At 38.5% G+C, this 14,558-nt stretch overlaps 2 protein-coding genes across 3 annotated transcripts in view; one reads left to right on the top strand and one right to left on the bottom strand.

Annotated features, from left to right (window-relative positions):
• The window catches only part of gatd1 (glutamine amidotransferase class 1 domain containing 1), a 4,358-nt gene extending 506 nt beyond the window's left edge, over window positions 1-3,852 (top strand). Inside the window, exons 2-7 of the mRNA XM_058766786.1 lie at window positions 700-776; window positions 892-997; window positions 1,075-1,182; window positions 1,603-1,694; window positions 1,773-1,866; window positions 3,051-3,852. Of these exons, the coding sequence (XP_058622769.1) occupies window positions 700-776; window positions 892-997; window positions 1,075-1,182; window positions 1,603-1,694; window positions 1,773-1,866; window positions 3,051-3,166 (593 nt within the window). The 3' untranslated portion in view covers window positions 3,167-3,852. The remainder of the gene's footprint in view (window positions 1-699; window positions 777-891; window positions 998-1,074; window positions 1,183-1,602; window positions 1,695-1,772; window positions 1,867-3,050) is intronic.
• Window positions 3,853-3,921: 69 nt separating this feature from the next.
• chid1 (chitinase domain containing 1) lies at window positions 3,922-14,323 on the bottom strand. 2 transcript variants are annotated; one of them, XM_058766780.1, is made up of 13 exons: window positions 14,180-14,323; window positions 13,835-13,959; window positions 13,604-13,753; window positions 7,676-7,808; window positions 7,534-7,578; window positions 7,344-7,450; window positions 7,016-7,077; window positions 6,346-6,438; window positions 6,159-6,260; window positions 5,361-5,513; window positions 4,385-4,465; window positions 4,234-4,276; window positions 3,922-4,152 (listed from the first exon to the last, which is right to left on the bottom strand). In XM_058766780.1, exons 2-13 carry the CDS (start codon window positions 13,940-13,942, stop codon window positions 4,054-4,056), a joined length of 1,176 nt encoding a protein of 391 aa, XP_058622763.1. In that variant the 5' UTR covers window positions 13,943-13,959; window positions 14,180-14,323; the 3' UTR covers window positions 3,922-4,053. The 2 variants fall into 2 exon arrangements, with proteins under 2 accessions (XP_058622763.1, XP_058622765.1); XM_058766782.1 differs by having other exon boundaries at window positions 14,101-14,249.
• Window positions 14,324-14,558: the final 235 nt, after the last annotated feature.

Below are 14,558 nucleotides of genomic sequence, written 5' to 3'. Positions count from 1 at the left end.
CTGACCTTACCTGTTTGTTAATATTTCTTATTGTTTATTTAATACAGTTCACCAAAAATCGCACTAAATGAAGATTTTACGAAACCACATTGCTATATATATATATATATATATATATATATACACACACACACATATATTTACACACACGCATACATTTTCTAATTGTATATTATATTTTCTTTTTTCCTAAATATACTGTATGAAATAATAACAACTTTATAATTTTTGTTATTTAATGTTTGTGTTCTTAATAATAGACAGACCAGTGATATTTACTATGCCTAATTAAACTAATTATGTAACATTCTTTTAAAAACATTTTAAAAAATATAGGCTATGTATACATTTGATCTAAATTAAATAAGTTCAAAGGTCATAATGTATTCAAATTAATTTGGTGTTAATACATTTTCAGTGCGGCTTTTATATTTGTCTTGATTACTTTATTATTATTTTTTTTTCGTGAAAGATCTTATTAGTCTTTTGGACTTTATTTATTCAATGTGCATTTATATAATGATCAATAAAAATAAAAAAATCTAAAAAAAGTTCGAGGATCCAAATGGATGATCAGATGGTAATAACATTGCACTTTGAACTATTTTTAAATTAAACTTTGAAGAGTGATACTCTTTTGTTAGTGTTTTCTGTTTATTGTGAATGTAACGCATTAAACTGTGTTGTGTTTTCCTGCAGGAGTTTCAGCGCGGTCGTTCCATCAGTGTTTTCATTTGTGCAGTTCAGTGTTTAACCTGCAGACAGCGACACCTGGCGTGAGGAAACACACACTGCAGCATCTACAAATCGGTGTTTATTCATCCATATACCACTCAAAGTGTGCTGGATGCATCAAATCTGTTTCTTTCTCTTTTTTTTTTGGACTCACAGGGGAAGTCCATCGACTTTGCCGGTGTGGATGACAGCACGGCCCGATGGGTGCAAGAGTTCAGCGTCAAACCCTACGCCAACCCGGCCAAGCTGGAGTCTATCGATGGTCTGAAATCTCTCTTCTTTCTTGAGTCTGAGTGCATGAGTGCATTTCTAATTATCAGGATATGTGTGATGTTTCAGGTGCCCGCTATCAGGCGCTGCTGATTCCTGACTGTCTGGGAGCCCTGAACGATCTCGCCCACAGCGGATCCCTCGCGCGAATCCTGTCCCACTTCATTTCTCATCAAAGTGAGGGTCTCTGCTTCTCAAACAGCTCAGAGTTTAATCCATAGAGACAGAGCGCATTTAGGCCTGTTGCCAATTACGTTTCCCTCCTGTGGGCGTCGTTCTCAGAGTAATGTGACACCTTGCGCTCTACTTTTGTGTCCTTAAATGCTCGTTTTTTAGGTCGAAAGCTTATAAAACCATAGTTCTGGGTTTTTTAGCTTGTTTACCGTACACCTTGTCACATAGCAGCTTCTAGGCATTGTTCTGTTTTTTTGTTATAAGTCAGAAATGACAAGGAGGCAGCTTCCCTCAATTCAAAGTCAATGGAGAGGGTTGGATTGTTTCCCCCCGGGGGGCATGGTTTTCAGATTTTGACGCGTGTCGCTCTGTCTCTATAAACTGTGAGGTAGGTTTGTTTGATTCGTGTCTGTGTGATTGTAGAGCCGGTGTGTGCTGTGGGACAGGGTGTAGCTGCTCTCTGCTGCGCTACAGAGGAACAGAAATGGATATTTAGTGGCTACAGCATGACTGGGGTGAGTGATAATCTAATATGAATCAACAAACCATGGATTTATGATGGAAAAGCTACTGCAATGTGATGTTTTTGACAGCCCTCTGTGTTTGAGCTGGTACGTTCTCCTGAATTTGCCAACCTGCCGCTGATTGTGGAGGATTTCATCAAAGACAATGGTGGATCTTATACAGGTGAGGTTTATTAAAGTCATTCCCAACTTGTTTGACTTGCTTTCATCATAAACGTCATTTACTATATTGCTATATTTGAAGTCTTCTGACAGCTTTGTACGCGCACTAATTTTGTACTTAATATACTAAAAAATATCCTTTAGTACTTCTTAAGATAACCTTAAGCTCATCTAAGTGTACTCAGCTGTGCTATTTTGGGACACCATGAATATAAACTAAAATGCGCTTTTAACATTCTCTCTGTATTTAAAAAATGTATTTAGTTACCACTTATAGTACACTTGAACCCATCTTTCATACACTAGTACACTCAAGTGTACAACAAATGGTAACTAAATACATTTTTTAAATACAGAGATAGAATTTTAAAAGTTAGTGCGCGAAAATATGGCACTTTAAGTACAATATGGAAGTGTACTTTTTTTTTTTTTACCTGAGCTGTCAGTTACTATAACTCATTACTGTAATATTAAAGGTTCAAATTTAACAAGTGATTTGTTTACAAACATTCAAACTGCAAATAAGCCAATTTAATAACTTATACCGTTTTAATTATGTATTATGTATATCTACTCTAATTCTTTCTTCTTATTTTTTAATATAAACATAAAACATGTCGGATTTATTCAAACATGCATTAAATATTTAAGAAAAAGTTAAGTAAAATATAATTAATAAATAATGTAGTGCATATAATAAGGAAAATGTTCCTCTCTAGAGCTAATTTGTCTAGCTAACTATCAGCTGTTGACATTGAATGGCTTTTCTGAGGTAATAGTAGCCTATGTGACATTGTTTATCATCTTTTCTCGATTGAAATACTGACTTCGCGATTACATGACACATTCAGTAAACTGAACTTAATCTTTCAACATACCTTCTGTTGTTCATTTATGTATACTTCGTGCTATAAACTTGTAAAGCAGAAGATATTATCGGTTCACTCGCGCGCTCTGAGGCGTCAACGGTTATCTCTCACGTGACGCTACTTTAAAAAGGCGCCAAACGGTATTTGTTTAGAGTTCATAATAAAACTGGAGAAATTTGAAAGCTGGTAATTTGTTTAATATCAAAAGTAACACATCAGTGTATTTTTGGGGTGACCTGCTTCATCCCTTTTGTCACATGCTAATTGTATTAATGTGAAGCATGGTTTTTAACTAAATAAAATTAATTCCTTGCAGCGAGCATCGAGGACGCCGTTCACGTGGTCCTGGACCGCCATCTTGTAACGGGCCAGAACGTTCAGTCCACAACAGCAGCCGTCAATAACCTGATTCTGCTGTGCAACAGCAGATAAACGCTTCACCTGTTCAGAAGGGAACGAACAAGGGACCACGCCACGAAATGTGAACCAGAAGTGTTTTAGAAATTGACTGTTGAAAGCACATTCACAAATATGAAAATCATGCCAAGATGTCACTCCAGAGTTTACTTTATCACTTAAAATTCCATTTAAGTAAATTTTATTTTTTTCTGTCTATAAAATATTTTAATTTGAATGCTTTGAAAGGAGCATATATTAAAAGAAAAACCTGTGAATGCATTTCAAAGCTATGCACTGTAATAAAAGGCTTATTTTAACTACAATTTTTACTCTAGAATTTCACCCTAGAACATTACAATGACTAAAAAGCACCACTTTTCAGCTTTTAAATGCATCAGACTTCAATTTGTTAGTGCAAACATGATTATGATGGTCTTTGGTTATGAAGAGTGTCACAGATGTTGTTATGAAGCCTAACTTTTGAACATTCTTGTGAAGTGTAAGATGTTTTTTATATATATATATATCCTGTTAATATGTAGATCATAAGAGGAACTGATCTGTCATGAGATGTTTTATCTTGCTTCATCTCGTCAAAAAAAAAAAAATGCTATGCTGTGCTGCTTTAACAAGGTTATGATTTGCAGCGTAAAAGAAATTAAGTCTGTAATGTGCAGTATTATGAACATAACAGTATGAAAAACCAAATATGTACCTTAAATTGTATTCCTGAATAAAAATAAATTACATTAAAATGCTGATTTACTGCCAAGAATGCACATGATAGATGTAATTAAAAATAATTTTATTGGCATGCTCAACAACAGTATTGTCATAAATATCTGAAGTGCTTTATTAAATTGCACTTTATTATTTGGAAGCAAATCAGACAGATGTAGGTCAGGTCACAGTCAAATGGGTCACAAAAGATCGTAAAAATAGTCCAGTCCTTGTCCCAATTCCCACATGGAAATTCCTGTTCCCAGTTCAGCTGCCAAGGCGATACGAAGCTGGAGAAACTAGAGGAGAAAGAGAAAGTCCCATATCTGGATAATACCCACAAGCCCTTTAATATTTTATATTGACCGTCAGAAAGTTACCTTTAAAGTGGGGAAGTAAACCACATGCCTCACTCCATTACTCCTGAAACACAAGAAACAATAATATTAAAATATATAAGTTTTTTTAATGCAAGCTAATTTTACTCATAAAATTACAAACTCTGTGCAAGATGTTCTGTGTGTGTTCAACCTTTTATAATTGAAGAAATGTTCTCCAGTATTTTCGTCCCACTGCAGTTTGGGTTTCACTTCCTTCAGCAGTTCAATGTACCTAAATGAAAATGAAGATTAAATATGGTTCTGGAAGTCACCGACACTTCAAAACTCTCACTGTCAACTTTAGAAGTACATTTTTAAAAATTAAACTAGTACATTTAATATTAAAAAATGTTATATAGTGTTATGTTATAAAACTAATAAAACTTAAAAATATATACAGTATCTCACAAAAGTGAGAACACCCCTCACATTTCGGCAATCATTTTAGTATATCTTTTCAAGGGACAATTCTATAGAAATGAAACTTGGATATATTTTAGAGTAGTCAATGTGCAGCTTGTATAGCAGTAAAGATGTATTGTCCTCTGAAAATAACTCAACATACAGCCATTATTGTCAAAAAAGCTGGCAACAAAAGTGAGTACATTTAAACTGGGGTTTCCAAGTGCAATATCTTTTAAGATAACTTGATAGTTACATTAAAATAAAAAATTGTGTTACATTATGAATGTTTAATTCTTTTTTTATGAGGTTTTCTGGTCAGAATACGAGTATGCAGGACATAATGTAGTAAATATATCATCACAAAATGAGACTTCATAAAATAGTTTTTTCAGTCTCAAGGAAAACTACTATATTATCTATATATTTAACTTACATTTTTGTAAATATAAAAAATATTTAGGCAATTTAGATTTAGTTTAACTTATTAAATATACAAGTTTAATAATTAAAATTTTCACTTTTTTAATTTATTTTGGAATTAACTATTTTTTATATAAATATTGTTATATTACAAAATCTTTTATATTTTATCCAAAAATATCAAATATATTTTTATACTTTAAAATAAATAATAAACAAATGATTAGCACAGTTAATTTAATCTGACACCAATAATTTAACTCATTAACACACTTCAAATGAGTGTTTTAATGAGTGTGTACCTCCCGCCCAGTAGCGGCTCCGCTCCGCTGTGGCTGCTGAAGTCCAGGCCGTACATGTTGATTCCCAGCAGGATCTTGTCTCTCCACTGGCTGTGAGGCGCGAGCTGCAGCACACACTCTCTGACCCACGGCAGCGGAGCGCTCGGACCCGGCCTGAAACACAACAGCATCACAGCCAATCTAAAACTTCAAAAGAAACTCACGATGCCCAGATTGTGTGGGTTTGTCAATAGCTAATATTGAATTCTGGGGAACTGGGTGGCGATGGAGAGTTGAACATTTACAAAAAATATCTCTGTGTTTACAAAAATGCGGAAAATAAATTAGTTTGCATAAAAAAAAAAGTTTTTTTTGATAAAGATATTATAGTTAATTCAAATTAAATCTAAAACAAAAATAATTTCTGGGGGCGATGTGCTTAACTCAAATTAAAATAAGATAATAAAAACGTTATAAACAAACTTCTAAAAGCTAAAGTTAAAATGAAAAAGATAAAATTTCAATGAATTCAAAATACTGATAAAAACTATAATAGTAGCAGTACAGATATGTAATATCAGTCATCAAATTACCTGTTGGCCAAATATAAAAGCGTATAATAACAGTATCACCTAAAATGTCTGTCTCATTTTAAATTTCCTTATTTTAAACTTAACATCATAAAATGTTTCTGCATAAGTTTGACAGATATCAGTGAAAAGCAAATCACCATTACACTACCATCAGAATCTGTCTCTCCGTGTGTGTGTGTGTGTGTGTGTGTGTGTGTGTGTGTGTGTGTGTGTGTGTGTTTCTGACCTGCCCGGTCCAGAGTAATCATACGTCATCAGACTGAACGCGTCCACCACTGGTGCCAGTTTCTCAAAATCCTCGCGTCCAAACATGCCAGGCTGACCAGAGCTGAACACAACACAGACAGGTGCTCAAGTGAACAGGACCAGTGCATAAGAAATACTGAGATGGAAAAAGAAATATACTCATTTACCCCGGTGCGACTGAAGGAGGGATGACCAGCACACAGGTTAACTTCCCAGCCTTCAGAGTCTCACACAGGTGTGTGACCAGGTGCACCAGCTCTCTGTAACACACACGTAATACAGACCCCATATCAGAATATTTACCATATCCATACTCAGAATATAATATTTTTTAGATTTTATCTGTTGTTTTAGTAATGTCAGGTCTTTCACAAAAATGTAATCTTTTTTTAATAAAAAAAAAAAAAAAATTATATATATATATATATATATAGAGAGAGAGAGAGAGAGAGAGAGAGAGATAACCTGCATGCTACATCACAGTTGTTAAATTACTATATTTAATATTTACTTAAAATCTAATTAAAATCTCACTTTAATTAAATATTTTACGTCAAATGGGGTTCAGCTGAAAACAGTGTGAGAATATAATTTCAGTAATTATTAATATTTTGAACTTTCTTTAATTTTTATATTTTATTTTCATTATTTCAACTTTATTTTTATTTTAGTTTTACTCATTTTAATACTTATTTCAGTTAGTTGCCAGGACAATATTTCTCATTTCCAACCAAGATTTTTAGGTTTTATATTCATATTTTACTTCGACTTTATTTCAATTATCAAAAACATTTTTTAACAGTTTTAGTAAATACCAACACACATATTCTAACTCACTTTCTCTTATTTCCTCCAAGCTGACTCCATAACTCCAGTGTGTAACCATCAAACCCTTCAGCCTAATGAGAAAAATCAGTCAGTCAACACTTTCACAATGAGGAAATGAACTTCATCAGAGCAGATTAGCCAGCATACATGTATATTTTGGTTACACAAAAGTGAAATCACACTGATTAAATACAGTATATGGCCTATAGTCAGGTTTTTAACTGGGAACTAATAAAATCCTGAGCACTCTAACTCCCATGAAGTGCAATATGGATCCTAGTCAGGAAAAAAAATGATTATCCCAACATGACATGAACACAGCATGTGAATACAGCACCTTTGCCACTTCCAGCGCCTCTCGACCCAACTCCTCCATCTCATCCTCGCTGTCCAGAACGCTCATGTAGTCCTGATAGGACCATCCGTCAAACAACAGCCGAGGAACTGAGAGAGAAACACACACTGAGAACCTGATGCTTTCAGCTAGATTAACCTCATATCTTCCATGACATTAAATCCATACTCACGTATTTTGTTTTTTTTATTGGCCTTCCTCACGGCTTTGACCCAACCTGTGAAAAGACGAGCGTCATTAGTGCTTAAAGATAATCATATGCCTTTTTCTTCATAAAGCATCATTGTCTTACGAAGGAGGAGAAGTGATCAGACCGGGATCATGGTCATGAAGACCGGTGATGTGGAAGCTCTCTGGTCCCCTCCGTCTGAGCTGAAGCCACACCGGAGACACCGACGTCAGCTTCGGACCAAACACCTTAGCAATGTCATATCCATGAGAGTTCCACTGAAAGACAGACAGAAAGATGGATGAATGGATGAAGAGATAGATACAATAGATATGATAGAACAACAGATAAATAGAACGATAGATAGATTTGATGGCGCCGCAGATGGCAGCCATGGTTTGTCGCTGCTTGGTACTTGTTCTTTTTTTGTTTGTTTGTCCTGTCTTAAGCAACTTTTTCCCGATCAGCTTTACCAGAAACGAACTCCTGGACATCAGAAACGGCACACCAAATAACTCTCTGCCAACATTTGAGCATTCAGACCTTTTACTGGACATTTTAATCGGAGGAGCTGCGTTCCTATACAAGCGCTCCAGCCGACGCAGGCGAGGGAAGCGCGCCGGCGCGCTCGTGAAACTCCGACAGCGGGGGTTTAGGACTCCGCTGCCGAGCATTCATCTGGCGAATCTCCGCTCCCTGGCAAATAAATCAGACGAACTACAACTCCTCACCCGCACAAACAAGGACTTTTTAAACTCCGCTGCGCTTTGCTTCACGGAAACCTGGCTGAACGGAGCCATCCCGGACAGCGCGCTTCATCTAACGGGCTTCCAGCTGTTCAGAGCAGACCGCGTCACCGAGTCCTCGGGGAAAACGAGAGGCGGTGGATTATGTTTTTATATCAACGAAGGCTGGTGTACAGACGTGACAGTTTTAAAGAAGATGTGCTGCCCAAATTTGGAAGCTCTCTTTATTAACTGCAAGCCTTTTTATTCACCGCAGGAGTTTTCCTCGTTTATTCTGGTGAGTGTGTACATTCCTCCTGACGCGCGCGTGAGCGCGGCGCTAGAACTGCTGGCCGATCAAATCACACACACAGAGCAGCGTTATCCGGACTCTTTCATCATCATTCTCGGTGATTTTAATAAAGCTAATCTCACCCGTGAACTGCCTAAATATAGACAGCACATCACATGCCCCACCAGAGACAGAAATATACTGGACCACTGCTACACTGTCTTAAAGGATGCATATCACTCTGTCCCCATGCAGCGCTGGGACTCTCTGATCACTGTTTGGTTCATCTCCTACCAGCCTACAGGCAGAAACTCAAATCTGCTAAGCCTGTAGTAAAAACTGTAAAGAGATGGACTTCTGAAGCAGAGCAGGTTTTACAGGCCTGCTTCGAACTTACTGATTGGAGTGTTTTTGAGGCTGCAGCTACTGATCTGGACGAGCTCACTGACACCGTGACGTCCTACATCAGTTTCTGTGAGGACATGTGTGTACCCACCAGGACTTATTTAACATTTAACAATGACAAACCTTGGTTCAGTGCAAAACTCAAACAGCCGCCAGGCCAAAGAGGACGCCTACAGGAGTGGGGACAAAGCCTTGTACAAACAGGCCAAATACACACTGAATAGGGAAATAAGAGTAGCAAAATTAAACTACTCTGGAAAGCTAAAAAAACAGCTTTCAAGCAATGACTCTACATCAGTGTGGAAAGGCCTGAAAGCCATCACCAGCTACAAGACCCCATCCCCCAGCACTGAGGCCAATCAACAACTGGCTGAAGACCTGAACGAGTTTTACTGCAGGTTTGAAAAGACTGGTCTGACACCTCACACCCGCTCCGACTGTCTCACAGCACAGCCATTCACACCCTCACCCTCCCTCCCCTACTGTTAATCAGCCTGTACTCAAGATCTGTGAAGATGATGTATGCAAAGTCTTCAGAAAGCAGAAGATAAGGAAAGCCAAAGGCCCAGACGGTGTCTCTCCAGCCTGCCTCAAAGCCTGTGCTGTCCAGCTATCATCCATCTTCACATTGATCTTCAACAGATCACTGGAGCTGTGTGAAGTCCCTCCTGCTTCAAAGGTTCCACCATCATCCCTGTACCCAAGAAACCAAAAATCACAGGACTTAATGACTACAGACCTGTTGCCTTAACGCCTGTGGTCATGAAGTCATTTGAGAGACTGGTGTTGGCCCACATGAAGGACATTACTGGACCCTTGCTGGACCCCCTACAGTTTGCTTACCGAGCAAACAGATCTGTGGATGATGCAGTTAATATGGGACTGCACTACATCCTGCAACATCTGGACAAACCAGGGACTTATGCAAGGATCTTGTTTGTGGACTTCAGCTCCGCTTTCAACACCATCATCCCAGACACCCTTCAGAACAAGCTGACTCAGCTCTCTGTGCCCACCTCCATCTGTCAGTGGATTACCAGCTTCCTGACAGACAGGCAGCAGCTAGTGAGGCTGGGAAAACACACATCCAGCACCCGCACCATCAGCACTGGAGCTCCTCAGGGCTGCGTTCTCTCCCACTGCTCTTCTCCTCTACACCAATGACTGCACTTCAAAGGACCCCTCTGTCAAGCTTCTGAAGTTTGCAGGCGACACCACAGTCATCGGCCTCATCCAGGACGGCGACGAGTCTGCTTACAGACAAGAGGTTGAGCAGCTGGCTGTCTGGTGCAGTCACAACAACCTGGAGCTGAACACGCTCAAAACTGTGGAGATGATAGTGGACTTCAGGAGAAACCCCTCCTCTCCCCCCACTCACCATCATGAACAGCACTGTGGCTGCAGTGGAGTCATTCAGGTTCCTGGGCACCACCATCTCTCAGGACCTGAAGTGGGACAATCACATTGACTCCATCGTGAAAAAGGCCCAGCAGAGGTTGTACTTCCTTCGTCAGCTGAAAAGTTCAACCTGCCACAGGAGCTGCTGAAACAGTTTTATTCAGCTGTTATTGAGTCGGTTCTGTGCTCCTCCATAACTGTCTGGTTTGGGTCAGCCAGCAAATCAGATTTAAGAAGACTTCAACGGACTGTTAGGACAGCAGAAAAGATCATTGGTGTGCACCTGCCCAGCCTTCAGGACTTGTACAACTCCAGAGTGAAGAAACGGGCAGGTAACATCATCAAAGACCCCTCTCACCCCGGACACAACTTGTTTGCACTTCTCCCTTCAGGCAGACGCTACAGATCTCTGTGCACTAGAACATCTAGGCATAAAACAGTTTTTCCCCATGCCATCTCCAGCTTAAATAGCTAACACGTGGATCATTACCTGTGTTCTGTAATTCATTCTGGAATTCATTCTCCATCTTTAATTATTGCCTCCTCTCAAGTATAATGTAAATACACATACATATGTTTATCTATACAGCTGTATATAGAGTAAATAATGCACAAATCTGTACATAAATCTACTGTTCCAGATTCATACTTATTATTATTATGATTATCATCCATTGTTAAGTCTTACTATTTAAATGTTTTTTTTCTGTTCTCATGTCAGATGTGTATTTATGTATGTATGTATGTATGTATGTACCAGGAGCACCTTAAAACCACAACAAATTCCTCGTGTGTTTGCGCACACCTGGCGAATAAAGCTAATTCTGATTCTGATTCTGATTCTGATTCTGAGATAGAATGACAGAACGGCAGAACGTTAGAACGATAGACAGACAGACAGACAGACAGAATGATAGATAGATAGATAGATAGATAGATAGATAGATAGATAGATAGAACGATAGATAGACAGACAGCCAGAACGATAGATAGAACGATAGATAGATAGATAGATAAATAGACAGACAGATAGAACGATAGATAGACAGACAGAACGATAGATAGATAGATAGATAGATAGATAGATAGATAGATAGATAGATAGATAGATAGATAGACAGACAGAATGATAGATAGATAGACAGACAGACAGACAGTCAGAACGACAGATAGACAGACAGACAGACATAGAACGATAGATAGATAGATAGATAGACAGACAGACAGACAGACAGAACGACAGATAGAACGATAGATAGACAGACAGACAGACAGAACGACAGATAGAACGATAGATAGACAGACAGACAGACAGACAGACAGACAGAACGATGGAGAGACAGACAGAATGATAGACAGATAGAACGATAGATAGATAGACAGACAGACAGACAGACAGACATAGAACGATAGATAGATAGATAGACAGACAGACAGAACGACAGATAGACAGACAGACAGACAGACAGAACGACAGATAGACAGACAGACAGACAGACAGATAGATGATGGATAGATAGACGGACAGATAGATAGATAGATAGATAGATAGATAGATAGATAGATAGATAGATAGATAGACAGAACGATAGATAGAATGACAGACAGATAGAACTATAGATAGACAGACAGAACGATAGATAGATAGATAGATAGATAGATAGATAGAACGATAGACAGACAGAACGACAGACAGAACGATAGACAGACAGAACGACAGACAGACAGACAGAATGATAGACAGATAGAACGATAGATAGACAGACAGACAGACAGACAGACATAGAACGATAGATAGATAGATAGACAGACAGACAGAACGACAGATAGACAGACAGACAGATAGACAGATAGATGATGGATAGATAGACGGACAGATAGATAGATAGATAGATAGATAGATAGATAGATAGACAGCCAGAACGACAGCCAGAACGATAGATAGATAGATAGATAGATAGATAGATAGATAGATAGATAGATAGATAGATAGATAGATAGATAGATAGATAGATAGATAGATAGATAGATAGATAGATAGATAGATAGATAGATAGATAGATAGACAGACAGACAGACAGACAGACAGAACGATGGAGAGACAGACAGAATGATAGATAGATAGACAGACAGACAGACAGTCAGAGCGACAGATAGACAGACAGACAGACATAGAGCGATAGATAGATAGATAGATAGACAGACAGACAGACAGACAGAACGACAGATAGAACGATAGATAGACAGACAGACAGACAGAACGACAGATAGAACGATAGATAGACAGACAGACAGACAGACAGACAGAACGATGGAGAGACAGACAGAATGATAGACAGATAGAACGATAGATAGATAGACAGACAGACAGACAGACAGACAGACAGACAGACATAGAACGATAGATAGATAGATAGACAGACAGACAGAACGACAGATAGACAGACAGACAGAACGACAGATAGACAGACAGACAGACAGACAGATAGATGATGGATAGATAGACGGACAGATAGATAGATAGATAGATAGATAGATAGATAGATAGATAGATAGATAGATAGACAGAACGATAGATAGAATGACAGACAGATAGAACTATAGATAGACAGAACGATAGATAGATAGATAGATAGATAGATAGATAGATAGATAGATAGATAGATAGATAGAACGATAGACAGACAGAACGACAGACAGAACGATAGACAGACAGAACGACAGACAGACAGACAGAATGATAGACAGATAGAACGATAGATAGACAGACAGACAGACAGACAGACATAGAACGATAGATAGATAGATAGACAGACAGACAGAACGACAGATAGACAGACAGACAGATAGATGATGGATAGATAGACGGACAGATAGATAGATAGATAGATAGATAGATAGATAGATAGATAGATAGATAGATAGATAGACAGCCAGAACGACAGCCAGAACGACAGCCAGAACGACAGCCAGATAGATAGATAGATAGATAGATAGATAGATAGATAGATAGATAGAATGACACCGGTAGAACGATAGATAGATAGATAGATAAACAGACAGACAGACAGAACGACAGACAGACAGAATGATAGATAGACAGACAAACAGACAGATAGATAGAACGATCGACAGAACGATAGATAGATAGAATGATAGACAAACGGATAGATAGATAGATAGATAGATAGATAGATAGATAGATAGATTGAGACAGATAGAACGATAGACAGATATATGCTGTGTGACTCACAGGTGTGATGTATCCCAGCACAGCTCCTCTGAAGTGTCGCGTGGACACACACTGAGGGCAGAACCTCTTCTCCTCTCTCACTATGTCCCGCCACTGAGGCTCCGTCACCGCCAGACCCCGCTCCTGCGCCGGACGATCCGCCGCTGCCGTCTTCACACACACACACCATCACATTCAGAGGAGTTAGCATATCAACAGACAACACTCACACAGATCACAGCAGAGTCTCACCTCCGCCTCCTGGATCTTACTGGCTTTTTTGGCATCAGTCTTTGATAACGTGCCTCTGACTGCAGGCAGCAGCAAACAGACGAGCAGAAGTGTCGAATCTGCTCTCATTTCAGCGCTTCTGCTGTCTGAGGAGCGACATACACGGATTATAATAATCACAAATCATTTGATATAAACACTGCACTGTGGTGTCATTGATAAAAAAATGGTACGGGTTTTCTTTTCTGAATCCCCCGGATCTGTAATATTGTGAGTCTCAAATGCACCTGTGCTGCAGTTTTAACACGAGAGGGTCAAAATTAAAAGGTATCGATTTCATCCCCTGCAGTAAATCCAATCACTCACCCGATATGCGTCTAATAAGCTTACTCTGCGATATAAACGTTCATAATCTTCAGCAGAGATGATGTGGACATACAGGTTTGACAGACTTTTGTGTGCATTCACTGTCACGTGACCCCGAACCGTTGCGGATTTCATAATAAGAGTCTCTAACAACTTATTTACGTTAAAGCTGAACAAATAATTTCGTATTGTTTCTATGAAAAGTATTAATGCATGTAAAACAAGTAAATGCATGCATATAAAAATTGTGTATGTGTGTGTATATATACAGTATGTTTATATGCGTATAAACGTGTGTATAATTATATAGTAAAATAATCGAAAATATAAACAAAAATGGTAAAACATCAAATAAATAAAATACATACAGGTAATAGCA

This window comes from Onychostoma macrolepis, chromosome 25 (assembly GCF_012432095.1).
Source record: "Onychostoma macrolepis isolate SWU-2019 chromosome 25, ASM1243209v1, whole genome shotgun sequence".
Classification (NCBI taxonomy): Eukaryota; Metazoa; Chordata; class Actinopteri; order Cypriniformes; family Cyprinidae; genus Onychostoma; species Onychostoma macrolepis.
The sequence above is the reverse complement of the archived record's forward strand: the minus strand, read 5'-3'. Positions and strand labels throughout refer to the sequence as shown.